Genomic DNA, 19,851 nt, shown 5'->3' with positions numbered 1-19,851 from the left:
GACTCAAAGCGGTTTACAACATAATAAGTGGCAAAATTAAATGCCTCACATATATGTAAAAAATATATCGCATATCTAAATCAAAAACATAACTGTAGATTAAACCATTAAAACTACAAAAACATCAACATAGGCATACACATGAAGCATGTTATTACAGCAATTAAAATAGATCCCTTCCCCACCCCCTATTTTATTTATTATTAGTATTTTGTATATTATTGTATTTCATTTCATTATTTTGTGTTAACATTTCATATTTTGGCATTCTAGTCCCTCTTTTATATTTATTTTACTTCATTTCATTATTTTACAGTAGAGTCTCACTTATCCAAGCTAAACGGGCCGGCAGAAGCTTGGATAAGCGAATAACTTGGATAATAAGGACAGATTAAGGAAAAGCCTAATAAACATCAAATTAGGTTATGATTTTACAAATTAAGCACCAAAACATCATGATATACAACAAATTTGACAGAAAAGGTAGTTCAATACGCAGTAGTGTTATGTTGTAATTACTGTATTTACGAATTTAGCACCAAAATATCATGATATATTGAAAACATTGACTACAAAAATGGCTTGGATTATCCAGAGGCTTGGATAAGTGAGGCTTGGATAAGTGAGACTCTACTGTATTTACTATTTTATTTTTATTTCTTATTTCATTTTAATATTTTGTATATTATTATTATTTATTTGTTATTTAATTTCGTTTTAATATGTTTTGCTTTCTTATTTTATGCACTATTTTGTACTTCATTGTTTTATTTACTATTTTTATTTATTATTTTATTTTCATAGTTTGCGGAGCCCCCAGTGGCGCAGTGGGTTTCTATGTCTTAGACCAGGGGTCCTCAAACTTTTTAAGTGGAGGGCCGATTCACAGTCCCGAAGACTGTTAGGGGGCCAGACTATGATGAAATAGTCCAAAATTAAGATTGTTGTAGTTGTGTGCCTTCAAGTTATTTCAGACTTAGGTCAACCCTAAGTCTAAAGTTTAGGACAGAGGCCAGGTCAATGACCTTGGAGGGCCACATCCGGCTCATGGTCCTTAGTTTAGGGACCCCTGATCTAGATGATCTCATAAGACCATAGGTAAACAAAATTACCTCCAAAGACCATCTAGATGGTTTCATAAGCACATAGGTAAGGAAAGGGGTCCCCAAAGGCCATCTAGACAATCTCATAAAACCATAGGTAAGGAAAGGGACACTCAAAGGCCATCTAGATGGTCTCATAGGACCATAGGTAAGGAAAGTGACCTCCAAAAGCCATCTAGATGGTCTCATAAGGCCGTAGCTAAGCAAAGGGACCTTCAAGGACCATCCAGATGATCTCATAAGACCATAGGTAAGCAAAAAGACCTCCAAGACCAGATAGAATTAGGTCAACCCTAAGTCTAAAGTTTAGGACAGGGGCCAGGTCAATGACCTTGGAGGGCCGCATCCGGCCCCCGGGCCTTAGTTTGGGGACCCCTGTCTTAGACAGTGGTATTTATTTATACTAGCTGTGCCCGGCCACGCGTTGCTGTGGTGTTGTCTGGTGGTGTTGGTGAGAAATTGTTGAGGTAGTGTTGGTATTGAATGTCTGTTGTATGGTTGTCTTTATGTTTAGTATGCACACTGAAGTGGATTATATGGCAGTGTGGAGTCAAGATAATCCAGTTCAAAGCAGATAATATAAGATGCTAAATAGGTTATATAGCTGTGTGGAAGGGCCTTGAGTCTACACTGCCATATAATCCAGATAAAATCTGATAATCTGTGGAAGAGGCCTAAGTGAGGCCTAACTGCCTGTCCCCTGGGCTGAGTAGGTTGCTAGGAGACCAAGTGGGTGGAGCTTAGCCTTCTAACTGGCAGCAATTGGATAAAAACTATTATTCCTCTCCCTGTAATTAGGACTTTATTTTTCTTTTCTTTTTGTTGTATCAACCTAGAGCCGTGAATGATGGGTTGTGTTGTCAAATTTCGAGGTTGGGGGGGCCTGTAGTTTTGTTGTTTTGTCCGCTGCCCTGATGCCATCACTCTTTTATATATATAGATATATTCTCTTGTCTCTCCGCTGCAGTGGAGCCGAGCGAAAATGACCAAAATTGGGGCCGGCAGTCGCCCCGACGAGGAGGGGAGGAGACCTGGAACGGACGCACAAAGAGCCCGGGCTCCCCAAAACCATGGGACGGCATCACACAGAATGGCAGGTACATGCGGCACCCTGCCCCAATTCTTGCCCTTTTTGGGCAAGGCAAGAAGTGTAATGTAATACAATACAATACAATAATATTACCATCATATAATATGATATGTAATACAGAATAATGAATCAAATAGTGAATCAATCAAATAGGAAATGAAATAAAAATAATATAATATCTTATAATATAATAAGTAATGGATGGACTCTGCCCCGTTCCAGGAGACGATCGCGATTGGAAGAAACTACGTGGTACATGGAAGCGGAGGCACCGCCAGTCCCAGCACTGACCCAGACCCAACCCAGCCCAAACGGTATGTCCTTTGGGGATCGTCCAGCCAAATTTTTATTTATTCACAGCATTTATATCCCGCCCTTCTTTCTCACCCCGAAGGGGACTCAGGGCGGATCACATTACACATAGAGGCAAACATTCAATGCCTTTTAACATAGAACAAAGACAAGACAAACATAGGCTCCGAGCGGGCCTCGAACTCATGACCTCCTGGTCAGAGTGATTCATTGCAGCTGCTCTCCAGCCTGCGCCACAGCCCGAAAATAAATTTGCCATGTTATTTCCTGTTCAGTTGTGCGGTTCTTACTTTGAGAGTCATTGTAATACTCCAGAAACTTCGTTTCTGTGGCACAAACTATATTGAATCGATTGAGACTTGATGAGGAAATTTATTCATTGGAAAATTATTATTATTATTATTATTCATAACTACCAAAAGACAGTTGCACTTGTCGAGTAGGAATTTTTTTTTCCGTGTCAGGAGCAACCTGAGTTGCTTCTGGAGTGAGATAATTGGCCCTCTGCAAGGACGTTGCCCAGGGGATGCCCGGATGTTTTTGATGTTTTTACCATCCTTGTGGGAGGCTTCTCTCATGTCCCTGCATGGAGCTGGAGCTGACGGGGGGAGCTCATCCGCACTCTCCTCAGGTGGGATTCGAACCTGGCAGCCTTCAGGTCAGCAACCCAACCTTCAAGTCACAAGGCTTTTATCCTCTAGGCCACCGGAGGCTCCGATTCGGAAATGTAGGCACTGCTGTATGTGGGGAGGTTAATTTAACTAATTAAACACCAACAATATTATTATTATTATTATTATTATTATTATTATTATGTATTCATGCCTACCCACCGGACGCTCCGAATAGGAAATGTAGGTACCGCTTTATGTGGGGAGGTTAATTTAACTAATTAAACACCTTATTATTATTATTATTATTATTATTATTATTATTATTATTATTATTATTATGTATTCATACATAATAATGTATTCATACCCAGTTAAGGACAGTGTTTAGAAAAGAACCCACCTGCCTGTCTAATTGGTCTATGGGCAGATCGATTGGGTCCCCCCTAAAGGCCATGAGTTCGAAGCCAGCCCGGGTCGGATTGAGCTCCCGACTATTAATAGCGTACCTCGTTGTTGACCTAAGCAACTCAAAAGACAGTTGCATCTGTCGAGTAGGAAATGTAGGTACCGCTTTATGTGGGGAGGTTAATTTAACTAATTTACAGCACCATATTATTATTATTACCCAATGGAGGACAGTGTCATGGGTTTATATGCTGATAGGTTGGGTCCCCGTTTGTCAAGTAGGAAATGTAGGTACCGCTTTATGTGGGGAGGTTAATTTAACTAATTTACAGCACCATATTATTATTATTACCCAATGGAGGACAGTGTCATGGGTTTATATGCTGATAGGTTGGGTCCCCGTTTGTCAAGTAGGAAATGTAGGTACCGCTTTATGTGGGGAGGTTAATTTAACTAATTTACAACACCATATTATTATTATTACCCAATGGAGGACAGTGTCATGGGTTTATATGCTGATAGGTTGGGTCCCCGTTTGTCAAGTAGGAAATGTAGGTACCGCTTTATGTGGGGAGGTTAATTTAACTAATTTACAGCACCATATTATTATTATTACCCAATGGAGGACAGTGTTATGGGTTTATATGCTGATAGGTTGGGTCCCCGTTTGTCAAGTAGGAAATGTAGGTACCGCTTTATGTGGGGAGGTTAATTTAACTAATTTACAACACCATATTATTATTATTACCCAATGGAGGACAGTGTCATGGGTTTATATGCTGATAGGTTGGGTCCCCGTTTGTCAAGTAGGAAATGTAGGTACCGCTTTATGTGGGGAGGTTAATTTAACTAATTTACAGCACCATATTATTATTATTACCCAATGGAGGACAGTGTCATGGGTTTATATGCTGATAGGTTGGGTCCCCGTTTGTCAAGTAGGAAATGTAGGTACCGCTTTATGTGGGGAGGTTAATTTAACTAATTTACAGCACCATATTATTATTATTACCCAATGGAGGACAGTGTCATGGGTTTATATGCTGATAGGTTGGGTCCCCGCTTGTCAAGTAGGAAATGTAGGTACCGCTTTATGTGGGGAGGTTAATTTAACTAATTTACAGCACCATATTATTATTATTACCCAATGGAGGACAGTGTCATGGGTTTATATGCTGATAGGTTGGGTCCCCGCTTGTCAAGTAGGAAATGTAGGTACCGCTTTATGTGGGGAGGTTAATTTAACTAATTTACAACACCATATTATTATTATTACCCAATGGAGGACGGTGTCATGGGTTTATATGCTGATAGGTTGGGTCTCCACTTGTCAAGTAGGAAATGTAGGTACCGCTTTATGTGGGGAGGTTAATTTAACTAATTTACAGCACCATATTATTATTATTACCCAATGGAGGACGGTGTCATGGGTTTATATGCTGATAGGTTGGGTCCCCGCTTGTCAAGTAGGAAATGTAGGTACCGCTTTATGTGGGGAGGTTAATTTAACTAATTTACAGCACCATATTATTATTATTACCCAATGGAGGACAGTGTCATGGGTTTATATGCTGATAGGTTGGGTCTCCACTTGTCAAGTAGGAAATGTAGGTACCGCTTTATGTGGGGAGGTTAATTTAACTAATTTACAGCACCATATTATTATTATTACCCAATGGAGGACAGTGTTATGGGTTTATATGCTGATAGGTTGGGTCCCCGTTTGTCAAGTAGGAAATGTAGGTACCGCTTTATGTGGGGAGGTTAATTTAACTAATTTACAGCACCATATTATTATTATTACCCAATGGAGGACAGTGTTATGGGTTTATATGCTGATAGGTTGGGTCCCCGTTTGTCAAGTAGGAAATGTAGGTACCGCTTTATGTGGGGAGGTTAATTTAACTAATTTACAGCACCATATTATTATTATTACCCAATGGAGGACGGTGTTATGGGTTTATATGCTGATAGGTTGGGTCTCCACTTGTCAAGTAGGAAATGTAGGTACCGCTTTATGTGGGGAGGTTAATTTAACTAATTTACAGCACCATATTATTATTATTACCCAATGGAGGACAGTGTTATGGGTTTATATGCTGATAGGTTGGGTCTCCACTTGTCAAGTAGGAAATGTAGGTACCGCTTTATGTGGGGAGGTTAATTTAACTAATTTACAGCACCATATTATTATTATTACCCAATGGAGGACGGTGTCATGGGTTTATATGCTGATAGGTTGGGTCCCCGCTTGTCAAGTAGGAAATGTAGGTACCGCTTTATGTGGGGAGGTTAATTTAACTAATTTACAGCACCATATTATTATTATTACCCAATGGAGGACAGTGTCATGGGTTTATATGCTGATAGGTTGGGTCCCCGTTTGTCAAGTAGGAAATGTAGGTACCGCTTTATGTGGGGAGGTTAATTTAACTAATTTACAGCACCATATTATTATTATTACCCAATGGAGGACAGTGTTATGGGTTTATATGCTGATAGGTTGGGTCCCCGTTTGTCAAGTAGGAAATGTAGGTACCGCTTTATGTGGGGAGGTTAATTTAACTAATTTACAGCACCATATTATTATTATTACCCAATGGAGGACAGTGTTATGGGTTTATATGCTGATAGGTTGGGTCCCCGTTTGTCAAGTAGGAAATGTAGGTACCGCTTTATGTGGGGAGGTTAATTTAACTAATTTACAGCACCATATTATTATTATTACCCAATGGAGGACAGTGTTATGGGTTTATATGCTGATAGGTTGGGTCCCCGCTTGTCAAGTAGGAAATGTAGGTACCGCTTTATGTGGGGAGGTTAATTTAACTAATTTACAGCACCATATTATTATTATTACCCAATGGAGGACAGTGTCATGGGTTTATATGCTGATAGGTTGGGTCCCCGTTTGTCAAGTAGGAAATGTAGGTACCGCTTTATGTGGGGAGGTTAATTTAACTAATTTACAGCACCATATTATTATTATTACCCAATGGAGGACAGTGTCATGGGTTTATATGCTGATAGGTTGGGTCCCCGTTTGTCAAGTAGGAAATGTAGGTACCGCTTTATGTGGGGAGGTTAATTTAACTAATTTACAACACCATATTATTATTATTACCCAATGGAGGACAGTGTCATGGGTTTATATGCTGATAGGATGGGTCCCCGTTTGTCAAGTAGGAAATGTAGGTACCGCTTTATGTGGGGAGGTTAATTTAACTAATTTACAACACCATATTATTATTATTACCCAATGGAGGACAGTGTCATGGGTTTATATGCTGATAGGTTGGGTCCCCGTTTGTCAAGTAGGAAATGTAGGTACCGCTTTATGTGGGGAGGTTAATTTAACTAATTTACAACACCATATTATTATTATTACCCAATGGAGGACAGTGTCATGGGTTTATATGCTGATAGGTTGGGTCCCCGTTTGTCAAGTAGGAAATGTAGGTACCGCTTTATGTGGGGAGGTTAATTTAACTAATTTACAGCACCATATTATTATTATTATTACCCAATGGAGGACAGTGTCATGGGTTTATATGCTGATAGGTTGGGTCCCCGTTTGTCAAGTAGGAAATGTAGGTACCGCTTTATGTGGGGAGGTTAATTTAACTAATTTACAACACCATATTATTATTATTACCCAATGGAGGATGGTGTCATGGGTTTATATGCTGATAGGTTGGGTCTCCACTTGTCAAGTAGGAAATGTAGGTACCGCTTTATGTGGGGAGGTTAATTTAACTAATTTACAGCACCATATTATTATTATTATTACCCAATGGAGGACAGTGTCATGGGTTTATATGCTGATAGGTTGGGTCCCCGTTTGTCAAGTAGGAAATGTAGGTACCGCTTTATGTGGGGAGGTTAATTTAACTAATTTACAACACCATATTATTATTATTACCCAATGGAGGACAGTGTCATGGGTTTATATGCTGATAGGTTGGGTCCCCGTTTGTCAAGTAGGAAATGTAGGTACCGCTTTATGTGGGGAGGTTAATTTAACTAATTTACAGCACCATATTATTATTATTATTACCCAATGGAGGACAGTGTCATGGGTTTATATGCTGATAGGTTGGGTCCCCGCTTGTCAAGTAGGAAATGTAGGTACCGCTTTATGTGGGGAGGTTAATTTAACTAATTTACAGCACCATATTATTATTATTACCCAATGGAGGACAGTGTCATGGGTTTATATGCTGATAGGTTGGGTCCCCGCTTGTCAAGTAGGAAATGTAGGTACCGCTTTATGTGGGGAGGTTAATTTAACTAATTTACAGCACCATATTATTATTATTACCCAATGGAGGACAGTGTCATGGGTTTATATGCTGATAGGTTGGGTCCCCGCTTGTCAAGTAGGAAATGTAGGTACCGCTTTATGTGGGGAGGTTAATTTATTATTATTATTATTATTATTATTATTATTATTATTATTATTATTTAACTAATTTACAACACCATTTTATTATCATTACCCAATGGAGGACAGTGTTATGGGTTTATATGCTGATAGGTTGGGTCCCCGCTTGTCAAGTAGGAAATGTAGGTACCGCTTTATGTGGGGAGGTTAATTTAACTAATTTACAACACCATATTATTATTATTACCCAATGGAGGACAGTGTCATGGGTTTATATGCTGATAGGTTGGGTCTCCGCTTGTCAAGTAGGAAATGTAGGTACCGCTTTATGTGGGGAGGTTAATTTAACTAATTTACAACACCATATTATTATTATTACCCAATGGAGGACAGTGTCATGGGTTTATATGCTGATAGGTTGGGTCCCCGCTTGTCAAGTAGGAAATGTAGGTACCGCTTTATGTGGGGAGGTTAATTTAACTAATTTACAACACCATATTATTATTATTACCCAATGGAGGACAGTGTCATGGGTTTATATGCTGATAGGTTGGGTCTCCACTTGTCAAGTAGGAAATGTAGGTACCGCTTTATGTGGGGAGGTTAATTTAACTAATTTACAGCACCATATTATTATCATTACCCAATGGAGGATGGTGTCATGGGTTTATATGCTGATAGGTTGGGTCCCCGCTTGTCAAGTAGGAAATGTAGGTACCGCTTTATGTGGGGAGGTTAATTTAACTAATTTACAGCACCATATTATTATCATTACCCAATGGAGGATGGTGTCATGGGTTTATATGCTGATAGGTTGGGTCCCCGTTTGTCAAGTAGGAAATGTACCCTGTTTCCCTGAAAATAAGACAGTGTCTTATATTAATTTTTTCTCCCAAAGTTGCGCTAGGTCTTATTTTCAGGGGATGTCTTATTTTTCCACAAAAAAGAATTCACATTTATGGTGGCATTTTTAAAAAATGAAAATTTATTATCTATTGTACAGTAGTTGTCATCACAAACCAGCATAACCAAACTGTGAACCCTTTCGAGAATTTCTATTTTATTCTGATCCCTTTCTCACCCAGAGTTTTAATTTTTAATCTAGTTTTTAAATGTAGTGTTCATGCGGCCCGCTCTTGTTATATTGCTGTTTTGATCTCATGTTGTACTGTTTATTTTATGTAATGTATTATTTAATTGTATTATGTTATGGTTTATTGTATTGTCTTGGGCATGGCCCCATGTAAGCCGCCCCGAGTCCCCGTTGGGGAGATGGTGGTGGGGTATAAATAAAGTTTTATTATTATTATTATTATTATTATTATTATTATTATATTATATTTTATTGCTAGACTGTTTTTAAATTGCTGTTTTAAATTTCCGTTCGTATGTAAATTTATGTTGTTGTTGGGCTTGTCCCTGTGTAAGCTGCCCTGAGTCCCTTCTGGGAGATGGAGGTGGGATACAAGAATAAAGTTATATTATTATTATTATTATTATTATTATTATTATTATTATTATTATTTCTTGTTACTACCTTTATTTCTATGTACAACAATCTATGGTATGCACATTTACCAATCCTGCATGCTTCCAAACAAAAACTTTGCTAGGTCTTACTTTTGGGGGAGGCCTTATATTTAGCAATTCAGCAAAACCTCTACTAGGTCTTATTTTCTGGGGATGTCTTATTTTCAGGGAAACAGGGTAGGTACCGCTTTATGTGGGGAGGTTAATTTAACTAATTTACAGCACCATATTATTATCATTACCCAATGGAGGCCAGTGTTATGGGTTTATATGCTGATAGGTTGGGTCCCCGCTTGTCAAGTAGGAAATGTAGGTACCGCTTTATGTGGGGAGGTTAATTTAACTAATTTACAGCACCATATTATTATCATTACCCAATGGAGGCCAGTGTTATGGGTTTATATGCTGATAGGTTGGGTCCCCGCTTGTCAAGTAGGAAATGTAGGTACCGCTTTATGTGGGGAGGTTAATTTAACTAATTTACAGCACCATATTATTATCATTACCCAATGGAGGCCAGTGTTATGGGTTTATATGCTGATAGGTTGGGTCCCCGCTTGTCAAGTAGGAAATGTAGGTACCGCTTTATGTGGGGAGGTTAATTTTACTAATTTACAGCACCATATTATTATCATTACCCAATGGAGGCCAGTGTTATGGGTTTATATGCTGATAGGTTTTCTCTCCCCAACAGGCTCCGTCCTTCTCCAAAGCCCGGAAGTGGAGGACCCGGCCCCGGAGCGCCCTCCACCGTCCTCCTCCTCCTCGGCCGCTCCACGACTCCTGCACCGGGCCTTGCTGCGGGGCAGTGCCCTCCTGGCCTCGCTGGGCTTGGGCCGAGAGCTGCCCTCCAGCTCCCAGGAGCCACCGTCTTCGAAGAAGGACACTCCTCCTCCGCCTCCGCCTCCTCCGGCTTTGCAAGTGGACGCCTGCCCAGAAGAGCCCCCCACTGACCTCCTCGTGGACCTGGACTCGCCTCCGCTTTGGGCCCAGACGTCGCCCAAGGTCCCCCGGCTCGTGGAGGGACGTGGTGGCAACAGCAAGGCCCACAAATGGGGTGAGTGGCCAGAAGCTCCTTCCCGGGGTGGGCAAGCAGTCGTTTGTAGTACAGCAGCTGTTCAGTAGATGGCGCTGTTTGTGAACCAAAGCATGGTTTTACCTTTCTCAGCTGTGCCAGGGGTATAATAGTAGGTGTGCGAATACAGTAGAGCAGGGGTCCTCAAACTTTTGAAGCAGAGAGCTGGTCCAATCCTTCAGAATGTTGAAGGGCCGAATTATCATTTGAAAAAAAAAAACCGAACAAATTCCTATGCACACTGCACATGTCTTTTTTTTTTTGTAGTGCAAAACAGCAACAACAACAATGAAAGAACAATACAATATTTTAAAATAAAAACCATTGTAACCAACATAAACCTATCAGGATTTCAATGGAAAATGTGGGCCTGCTACTGGCCAATGAGATAGCCAAGTTAATTAGGATTGTTGTTGTTGTTGTTGTTGTGTGCCTTCAAGTCATTTCAGACTTTGGCCGAGCCTAAGTCTAAAATTAATAATTTATTTATTGCATTTATTTACTACATTTATATCCCGCCCTTCTCACCCCGAAGGGGACTCAGCGCAGCTGTATGTACATACAATCTATATATATAAAAGAGTGATGGCATCACGGCGATTCACAAAACAACAAAAGTACAGGCCCCCCAACCTCAAAATTTGACAACACAACCCATCATCCACGCCTCAAGGTTGATACAACAAAAAGAAAAGAAAAATAAAGTCCTAATTAGAGGGAGAGCAATAATTTTTTTTATCCAATTGCTGCCAGTTTAGAGGGCTAATCTCTGCCCACTTGGTTGCCTAGCAACCAAGGGACAGCCAGGTTTCAGTTAGGGGACAGGCAGATTTAGGCCTCACTTAGACGTCTTCCACAGATTATCTAATTTGCACTGGATTATATGGCAGTGTAGACTCAAGGCCCTTCCACACAGCTATATTACCCATTTATAATCTTATATTATCTGCTTTGCACTGGATTATCTTGACTCCACACTACCATATAATCCACTTCAGTGTGCATTTTATACAGCTGTGAAGAAGGAGCCTCATATAATCCAATTCTGAGCAGATAATATAAGATTAGAAATATACAGTAGAGTCTCACTTATCCAACGTAAACAGGCCGGCAGGATAAGTGAATATGTTGGATAATAAGAAGGGATTCAGGAAAAGCCTATTAAACATCAAATTAGGTAATCGTTATACAAATTAAGCACCAAAACATCATATTATACAACAAATTTGACAGAAAAAGTAGTTCCATGCACAGTAATGCTATGTAGTATTTACAGTAGAGTCTCACTTATCCAACACTCGCTTATCCAACGTTCTGGATTATCCAACGCATTTTTGTAGTCAATGCTTTCAATATATCGTGATATTTTGGTGCTAAATTCATAAATACAGTAATTACTATATAGCATTACTGTGTACTGAACTACTTTTTCTGACAAATTTGTTGTCTAACATGATGTTTTGGTGCTTAATTTGTAAAATTATAACTTAATTTGATGTTTAATAGGCTTATCCTTAATCCCTCCTTATTATCCAACATATTCGCTTATCCAACGTTCTGCCGGTCCGTTTATGTTGGATAAGTGAGACTCTACTGTACTACATTTATATCCCGCCCTTCTCACCCCGAAGGGGACTCAGAGCAGCTGTATGTACATACAATATATTATATTATTAGCATAGCACAATATTAGCATTATATATTACTATATTGAACTATACCACTATACTGTAATATTATATGTAATATATAACGTATAATTAATATTATTATATGGTATTATTATTAGTATTATATTATGTAACATAATATTAGTATCAATATTATATGTATATACAATATATTATATTATCAACTGATATAAAAATATTACATTATAAAACTGAGGGCGGGGGCCAGGTAAATGACCTTGTGTATAATAGTAGGTATGTGAATGCCTTAAAGCACTCGCCAGTTCGATTACTATGTAGTGTCCAGATTTTGTAAACAGTTGTTTGTAGTGCAGGGTCTGTTGCTTGTTTGTCCAGTAGATGACTCTGTTTGTGAACCAAAGCATGGTTTTACCTTTCTCGGATGTGACAGGTGTATAATAGTAGGTATGCGAATACCTTAAAGCACTCGCCAGTTCGATTACTATGTAGTGTCCAGATTTCGTAAACAGTCGTTTGTAGTGCAGGGTCTGTTGCTTGCTTGTCCAGTAGATGACTCTGTTTGTGAACCAAAGCATGGTTTTACCTTTCTGAGGTGTGACAGGTGAATTATAGTAGGTATATGAATAACTTAAAACACTCGCCAGTTCGATTACTATGTAGTGTCCAAATTTCGTAAACAGTCGTTCGTAGTACAGGGCTGTTGCTTGCTTGTCCAGTAGATGACTCTGTTTGTGAACCAAAGCATGGTTTTACCTTTCTCAGGTGTGATAGGTGTATAATAGTAGGTATGCAAATACAGTAGAGTCTCGCTTATCCAACATTCTGGATTATCCAATGCATTTTTGTAGTCAATGTTTTCAATATATCATGATATTTTGGTGCTATATTCGTAAATACAGTAATTACTACATAGCATTACTGCGTATTGAACTACTTTTTCTGTCAAATTTGTTGTATAATACGATATTTTGGTGCTTAATTTGTAAAATCATAACCTATTTTGATGTTTAATAGGCTTCTCCTTAATCTCTCCTTATTATCCAACATATTCGCTTATCCAACGTTCTGCCAGCCCGTTTATGTTGGATAAGTGAGACTCTACTGTACCTTAAAACACTCACCAGTTTGATTACTATGTAGTGTCCAAATTTTATAAACAGTTTGTTGTCGAAGGCTTTCATGGCCGGGATCACAGGGTTGTTGTATGTCTTTCGGGCTGTGTGGCCATGTTCCAGAAGCATTCTCTCCTGACGTTTCACCCACATCTATGGCAGGCATCCTCAGAGGTTGTGAGGTAAACAGTTTATAAACAGTTGTTTGTAGTACAGGGCTGTTGCTTGTTTGTCCAATAGATGGCACTGTTTGTAAACCAAAGCACAGTTTTACCTTTCTCAGGAGTGACAGGTTTATAATAGTAGGTATATAATAATACAAAACAGTTTTTGTATTGTTTTTCTGTTGTTTTTCTCTTGGTTGCAGACGGCGCCCTGCCTTCCCCGTCGTCCCCCCGGAGCCCCCGCTCCCCGCGCCCGTCTCCCCACGCCTCCCTCATCTCCCGCCCACGCCCGTCTCCCGTCCGCAGCCGCATCGACCCGTGGAGTTTCGTGTCCTCGGGGCCGCGGGCCTCTCCGGTGCCATCCCCCCGCCTCCGGGCCCGCGAGGTCAGGGCCCCCCAAAGCGCCAACAACCCCTTCGACCCGTTTGCCGGCGACGGGGGCTTCTCGCCCGGCGACCCCTTCCGATTTCCGCCCAAAGAGGAGCCCGGCTTGGCGGCCGCCCCGGCTTGGTGGCCCCCCAAGTGAATGACTCCCGGGTGCGAATTTGGTTGCGATGGGGACGAGACTGAAAGGAATGGGTTCCCGCCGTCAACGTCTTGCCACGACCGTCCAGGATGTGAAGCCCCACCGGCAGCTATCACCCCACTCGGCCCTTTTCTCCCCGTCTCCTCCTCCTCCGCACTCCGTTGCCACTGTTGCCGACGACTGTGCCTTGGCTGCCGAGCGAGCCGGGAAGGGACCCCCAAAGGCCATCTAGTCTGGGCCCTTCAGGATGGGTCCATCAAAGCACTCCCAACAGATGGCCAGGCAAACAATTAGAGTTGGGAAGGGACCCAGAAGGTCATCTAGTTCCATGCAGATAGGCACTGTGAAATCCCTCCCGACAGATGGCCAGGAAACCAATTATAGTTGGGAATAGACCCCCAAAAGTCATCTAGTTCCATGCAGATAGATACCATGAAATCCCTCCCGACAGATGGCCAGGGGACCAGTTAGAGTTGGGAAGGGACCCAGAAGGTCATCTAGTTCCGTGCAGATAGACACTATGAAATCCCTCCCGACAGATGTCCAGGAAACCAATTATAGTTGGGAATAGACCCCCAAAGGTCATCTAGTTCTGTGCAGATAGACACTGTGAAATCCCTCCCGACAGATGTCCAGGAAACCAATTATAGTTGGGAATAGACCCCCAAAGGTCATCTAGTTCTGTGCAGATAGACACTGTGAAATCCCTCCCGACAGATGGCCAGGAAACCAATTATAGTTGGGAATAGACCCCCAAAGGTCATCTAGTTCTGTGCAGATAGACACTGTGAAATCCCTCCCGACAGATGTCCAGGAAACCAATTATAGTTGGGAATAGACCCCCAAAGGTCATCTAGTTCCGTGCAGATAGACACCATGAAATCCCTCCCGACAGATGGCCAGGTGACCAATTAGAGTTGGGAAGGGACCCAGAAGGTCGTCTAGTTCCGTGCAGATAGACACCGTCAAAGCACTCCCGACAGATGGCCAGGGGACCAATTACAGTTGGGGACTAGATCTCCAAAAGTCATCTAGTCTGCTCCCTTCAGGATGGGTCCATCAAAGCACTCCTGACAGATGGCCAGGTGACCAATTAGTCTGGTTCTCTTCTTCCGTGCAGAAAGACACTATCAAAGCACTCCCGACAGATGGCCAGGCGACCAATAAGAGTTGGGAATAGAACCCCAGAGGTTGTCTAGTCTGCTTCCTTCAGGATGGGTCCATCAAAGCACTCCTGACAGATGGCCAAGCAACCAATTAGAGTTGGGAATAGACCCCCAAAGGTTGTCTAGTCTGGTTCCCTTCTTCTGTGCAGAGGGACACTGTCAAAGCACTCCCGATAGATGGCCAGGTGAGCAAATAGAGTTGGGAATAGATCCCCAGAGGTCGTCTAGTCTGCTCCCTTTAGGATGGGTCCATCAAAGCACTCCCGACAGATGGCCAGGTGACCAGTTAGTCTGGTCCCCTCTTCTGTGCAGAAAGACACTATCAAAGCACTCCCGACAGATGGCAAGGGGACCATTTATAGTTGGGAATAGACCCCCAAAGGTTGTCTAGTCTGCTCCCTTTAAGATGGGTTCATCAAAGCACTCCCAACAGATGGCCAGGGGACCAATTGTATTTGGGAATAGACCCCCAAAGGTTGTCTAGTCTGCTCCCTTCAGGATGGGTCCATTAAAGCACTCCCGATAGATGGCCAGGAGGGTTGGGTCCGGGTCCGAATCCCCCGACCGCCGGCAGCCCCCGCAAGCACTTTGGACGTGCCGTTCTACTGTGTCCCGCCTTCCTCCGCTACTTGAAAACCACCGTTCCGTGTGCCCGGCTCTCTCATGTTCCACATCCACGAACATGCAAAGGGAGCCCACTGTTTCCGGTCCGGATCCCGTGACGCGGGATTCGGGCCCAAAACCTGTGAAACGAGACCAAATAAACCTCCGACTGCTGCCTCCGCCTGCCTTGCGTCTTCCTTGGTCCGAAAACCTATGAATATAATAACCTGGACAAAGCCGAGCACGCAAATGTATTATTATTATTATTATTGACACAACGACGTTGTATCAATAATAATAATAATAATAATAAATTTATTATTATTTTATATTATTATTATTTTATATTATTATTATTATTATTATTATTATTATTGATACAACGTCGTTGTGTCAATAATAATAATAATAATACATTTGCGTGCTCGGCTTTGTAATAATAATAAATTTATTATTATTTTATATTATTATTATTTTATATTATTATTATTATTATTATAACATGGGTCCATCTCGCCAGACGTGTTTTTTGTTTTACGAAAGGTGTGAAGCAACACAAATGGCCACCCAACCTGTTGGTTTTACTTATTCCCTGCTTTCCCAACCGTGTTTCCTGAAGGCACCTTTGCTCACGTAACTGATGATTATCTTGGTACAATTTCTTGTTTTTTAAAGGGATCCCAAATTATTAAAACGGCCAGAAAAAAGGCAAGAAAGTGCCAGTCCTGATGTGTGTAGTAGGCACACCTTGTGCAAAGGGAGGCTGGGGCGGGGAAGAGGAAGCCGGGAACGCCCTGGGCTCACCTGGGAGAGAGATCGAGTGACGGAACTTACCTGGAACAGAGCTCACCTGGCATAGAGTTCAATTGACAGCTTACCTGGGACAGAGCTCACATACAGAGCTCACATACAGAGAGATAGAGCTCAATTGAAGAAGCTCGCCTGGAGCAGAGTTCACCTGAGATAGAGCTCACCTGGGCTACAGCTCACCTGGGACAGAGCTCAATTGAAGGATCTCACCTGGGCTACAGCTCACCTGTGATAGAGCTCACCTGGGACAGAGCTTACCTGGAACAGAGCTCACCTGGGCTACAGCTCACCTGAGATAGAGCTCAATTGAAGAAGCTCGCCTGGAACAGAGCTCATCTGTGATAGAGCACAATTGGCAGAGCTTACCTGGGACAGAGCTCACATGCAGAGCTCACCTGAGAATAGCTCAATTGAAGGAGCTCACCTGGGACAGAGCTCACCTGGGACAGATCTCACCTGAGATAGAGCTCAATTGGCAGAGCACACCTGACATAGAGCTCAATTGAAGGATCTCACCTGAAACAGAGATTACCTGTGATAGAGCTCACCTGGGACAAAGCTCACCTGGGACAGAGCTCACCTGTGATAGAGCTCAATTGAAGGAGCTCAACTGGAAAAGCTCGCCTGTGATAGAGCTCATCTGGGCTACAGCTCACCTGGGACAGAGCTCACCTGAGCTCAACTGACACCTCACCTGGGATAGCTCACCTATCAGAACTCACCTGAGATAGAGCTCAGTTGACGGATCACTTGGGATAGAGTTCACATACAGAGCTCACCTGAGATAGAGCTCGATTGATGGCTCACCTGGGATAGCTCACCTGAGATAAGCTCAATTGACGGCTCACTTGGGATAGAGCTCACATACAGAACTCACCTGGGATAGAGCTCAATTGAACGAGCTTACCTGGGACAAAGCTCACCTGTGATAGAGCTCAATTGATAGCTCACCTGAGATAGAGCTCAATTGAATCAGCTCACCTGGGACAGACCTCACCTGGGATAGAGCTCGATTGAACGAGCTTACCTGGGACGGAGCTCAATTGACGGAGCTCACCTGAGATAGAGTTTAATTGACAGCTTACCTGAGACAGAGCTCACCTGGGACAGAGCTCAATTGACAGCTTACCTGGAACAGAAATCCCATACAGAGCTCACCTGGGATAGAGCTCAATTGAACGAGCTTACCTGGGACGGAGCTCAATTGACGGAGTTCACCTGAGATAGAATTTAATTGACAGCTTACCTGAGACAGAGCTCACCTGAGACAGAGCTCATTTGATAGCTTACCTGGGCTACAGGATGAAGCTCAGTTGACGGAGCTTACCTGTGATGGGACTCGCCTGAGACAGAGCTCAGTTGACAGCTTACCTGGAACTCAGGTGAGCTTCACCTGGGCCAGGTGAGCCTTACAGGAATGGGCTGGCTACACCTGGGGGCCTCTTGGCGCTACGTCCTGCTGCTGGGGGCCTACCTGTTGTACCTGCTGTTGGGGGCGGGGGTCTTCTCGGCGCTGGAGGCCCCCCCGGAGAGAGCGCTCCTGGCCCACCTGCGGGAAGCGTACCTGCACCTGTTGTCTCAGCACCGGGAGTGCCTGTCGGAGGAGCAGCTGGCCCCGCTGGTGGAGCAGCTCCTGGAGGCCGGCGGGTTCGGGGTCTCCGGCCTGGGCAACGTCTCCGGGGACCCCAACTGGGACTTCACCTCCGCCCTCTTCTTCACCGCCAGCGTCCTCACCACCACAGGTAAGGAGCCAGGTGTGGTGGGTGGCCATCTGCCGGGAGGGATTTGATGGTGCCTTCGTTCCGGATGGACTAGATGACCCTTGTGGTCCCTTATCATATCGGAAGGGGGTGAGAGGCTTATACACATTTCTTATTGGGTAGGGGTGAGACTAGATGACCTCAAAGGGACCCTTTTGTAAAGTTAATGGATCTTGATTGCTCTCAACCTAGTAGGAAAATCCACGAGTAGCATAAGGATTGAAGGCTGAAAAAGAACAAGGCTCTCACTAATAAAAAAATATATTAATATTAAAAATATATAATTATCAAATATATTAATATATATTAATATATAAAATATAATTATTAAATATATTAAATATATTAATATATATTTAATAATATATAATTATTAAATATATTAAATAAAAATATATAATTATATTTATATATTAATATATATATATAATATAATATAAAATTATTAAACATTAAATATATAATATATAATATAATTATTAAACATATTAAACATATTTATATATATAATTATTAAACATATTACATATATAATATATAATATAATTATTCAATATATTAAATATATTTATATATGTACTTAATAAAATATAATTATTAAACATTAAATATATTGATATATATATAATGTAATTATTCAATATATTAAACATAATTATTCAATATGTTAAACATATTAATATATATTTAATAATATATAATTATTAAACATATTAATATATATAATATATAAGTATTAAACATATTACATAATATATATTTAATAATATATAATTGTCAAACATATTCAATATATTAACATATATACTTGTTAAATAGATTAAATATCTATATTTAATGATATATTATTATTAAACATATTAAATATATTTATATATAATATATAATTATTAAATATATTAAATGTATTAATATATATTTAATAATATATAATTATTAAACACACACATATGTATTAAATATATTTAATAATTATATTATATTATATATTAATATAATTATTAAATATATATAATTATTAAAATATTATATATATTTAATATATAATTATTAAACATACAGTAGAGTCTCACTCATCCAACATAAACGGGCCGGCAGAACGTCGGATAAGCGAATATGTTGGATAATGAGGAGGCATTAAGGAAAAGCCTATTAAACATCAAATTAGGTTATGATTTTACAAATTGGGCACCAAAACATCATGTTAGACAACAAATTTGGCAGAAAAAGTAGTTCAATACGCAGTAATGCAATGTAGTAATTTCTGTATTTACGAATTGAGCACCAAAATATCACGATGTATTGAAAACATTGACTACAAAAATGCGTTGGATAATCCAGAACGTTGGATAAGCGAGACTCTACTGTATTAAATATATCAATATATATTTAATAATATATAATATATACTCTCTCTCTCTCTCTCTCTCTCTCTCTCTCTCTCTCTCTCTCTCTATATATATATATATATATATATATATATAAAAGAGTGATGGCATCACGGCGACCCACAAAACAACAAAACTACAGGCCCCCCAACCTCGA

The 19,851-nt window shown here is 40.9% G+C and overlaps 2 protein-coding genes across 3 annotated transcripts in view; both read left to right on the top strand.

Annotated features, from left to right (window-relative positions):
- The window catches only part of map3k11 (mitogen-activated protein kinase kinase kinase 11), a 41,547-nt gene extending 27,500 nt beyond the window's left edge, over positions 1 to 14,047 (top strand). For both annotated transcript variants that reach the window (XM_062964816.1, XM_062964817.1), the window contains 4 exons: positions 2,071 to 2,200; positions 2,416 to 2,507; positions 10,133 to 10,495; positions 13,645 to 14,047. In XM_062964816.1, the coding sequence (XP_062820886.1) occupies positions 2,071 to 2,200; positions 2,416 to 2,507; positions 10,133 to 10,495; positions 13,645 to 13,967 (908 nt within the window). In that variant the 3' untranslated portion in view covers positions 13,968 to 14,047. The remainder of the gene's footprint in view (positions 1 to 2,070; positions 2,201 to 2,415; positions 2,508 to 10,132; positions 10,496 to 13,644) is intronic.
- A 2,205-nt stretch (positions 14,048 to 16,252) lies between these two features.
- Positions 16,253 to 19,851, top strand: part of kcnk7 (potassium two pore domain channel subfamily K member 7) — a 23,639-nt gene continuing 20,040 nt past the window's right edge. The window contains exon 1 of the mRNA XM_062964821.1: positions 16,253 to 18,288. Coding sequence (XP_062820891.1) covers positions 17,964 to 18,288 — 325 coding nt within the window. The 5' untranslated portion in view covers positions 16,253 to 17,963. The remainder of the gene's footprint in view (positions 18,289 to 19,851) is intronic.

The sequence above is a fragment of the Anolis carolinensis genome, unplaced genomic scaffold (genome assembly GCF_035594765.1).
Source record: "Anolis carolinensis isolate JA03-04 unplaced genomic scaffold, rAnoCar3.1.pri scaffold_14, whole genome shotgun sequence".
NCBI lineage: Eukaryota > Metazoa > Chordata > Lepidosauria > Squamata > Dactyloidae > Anolis > Anolis carolinensis.
The sequence above is the reverse complement of the archived record's forward strand: the minus strand, read 5'-3'. Positions and strand labels throughout refer to the sequence as shown.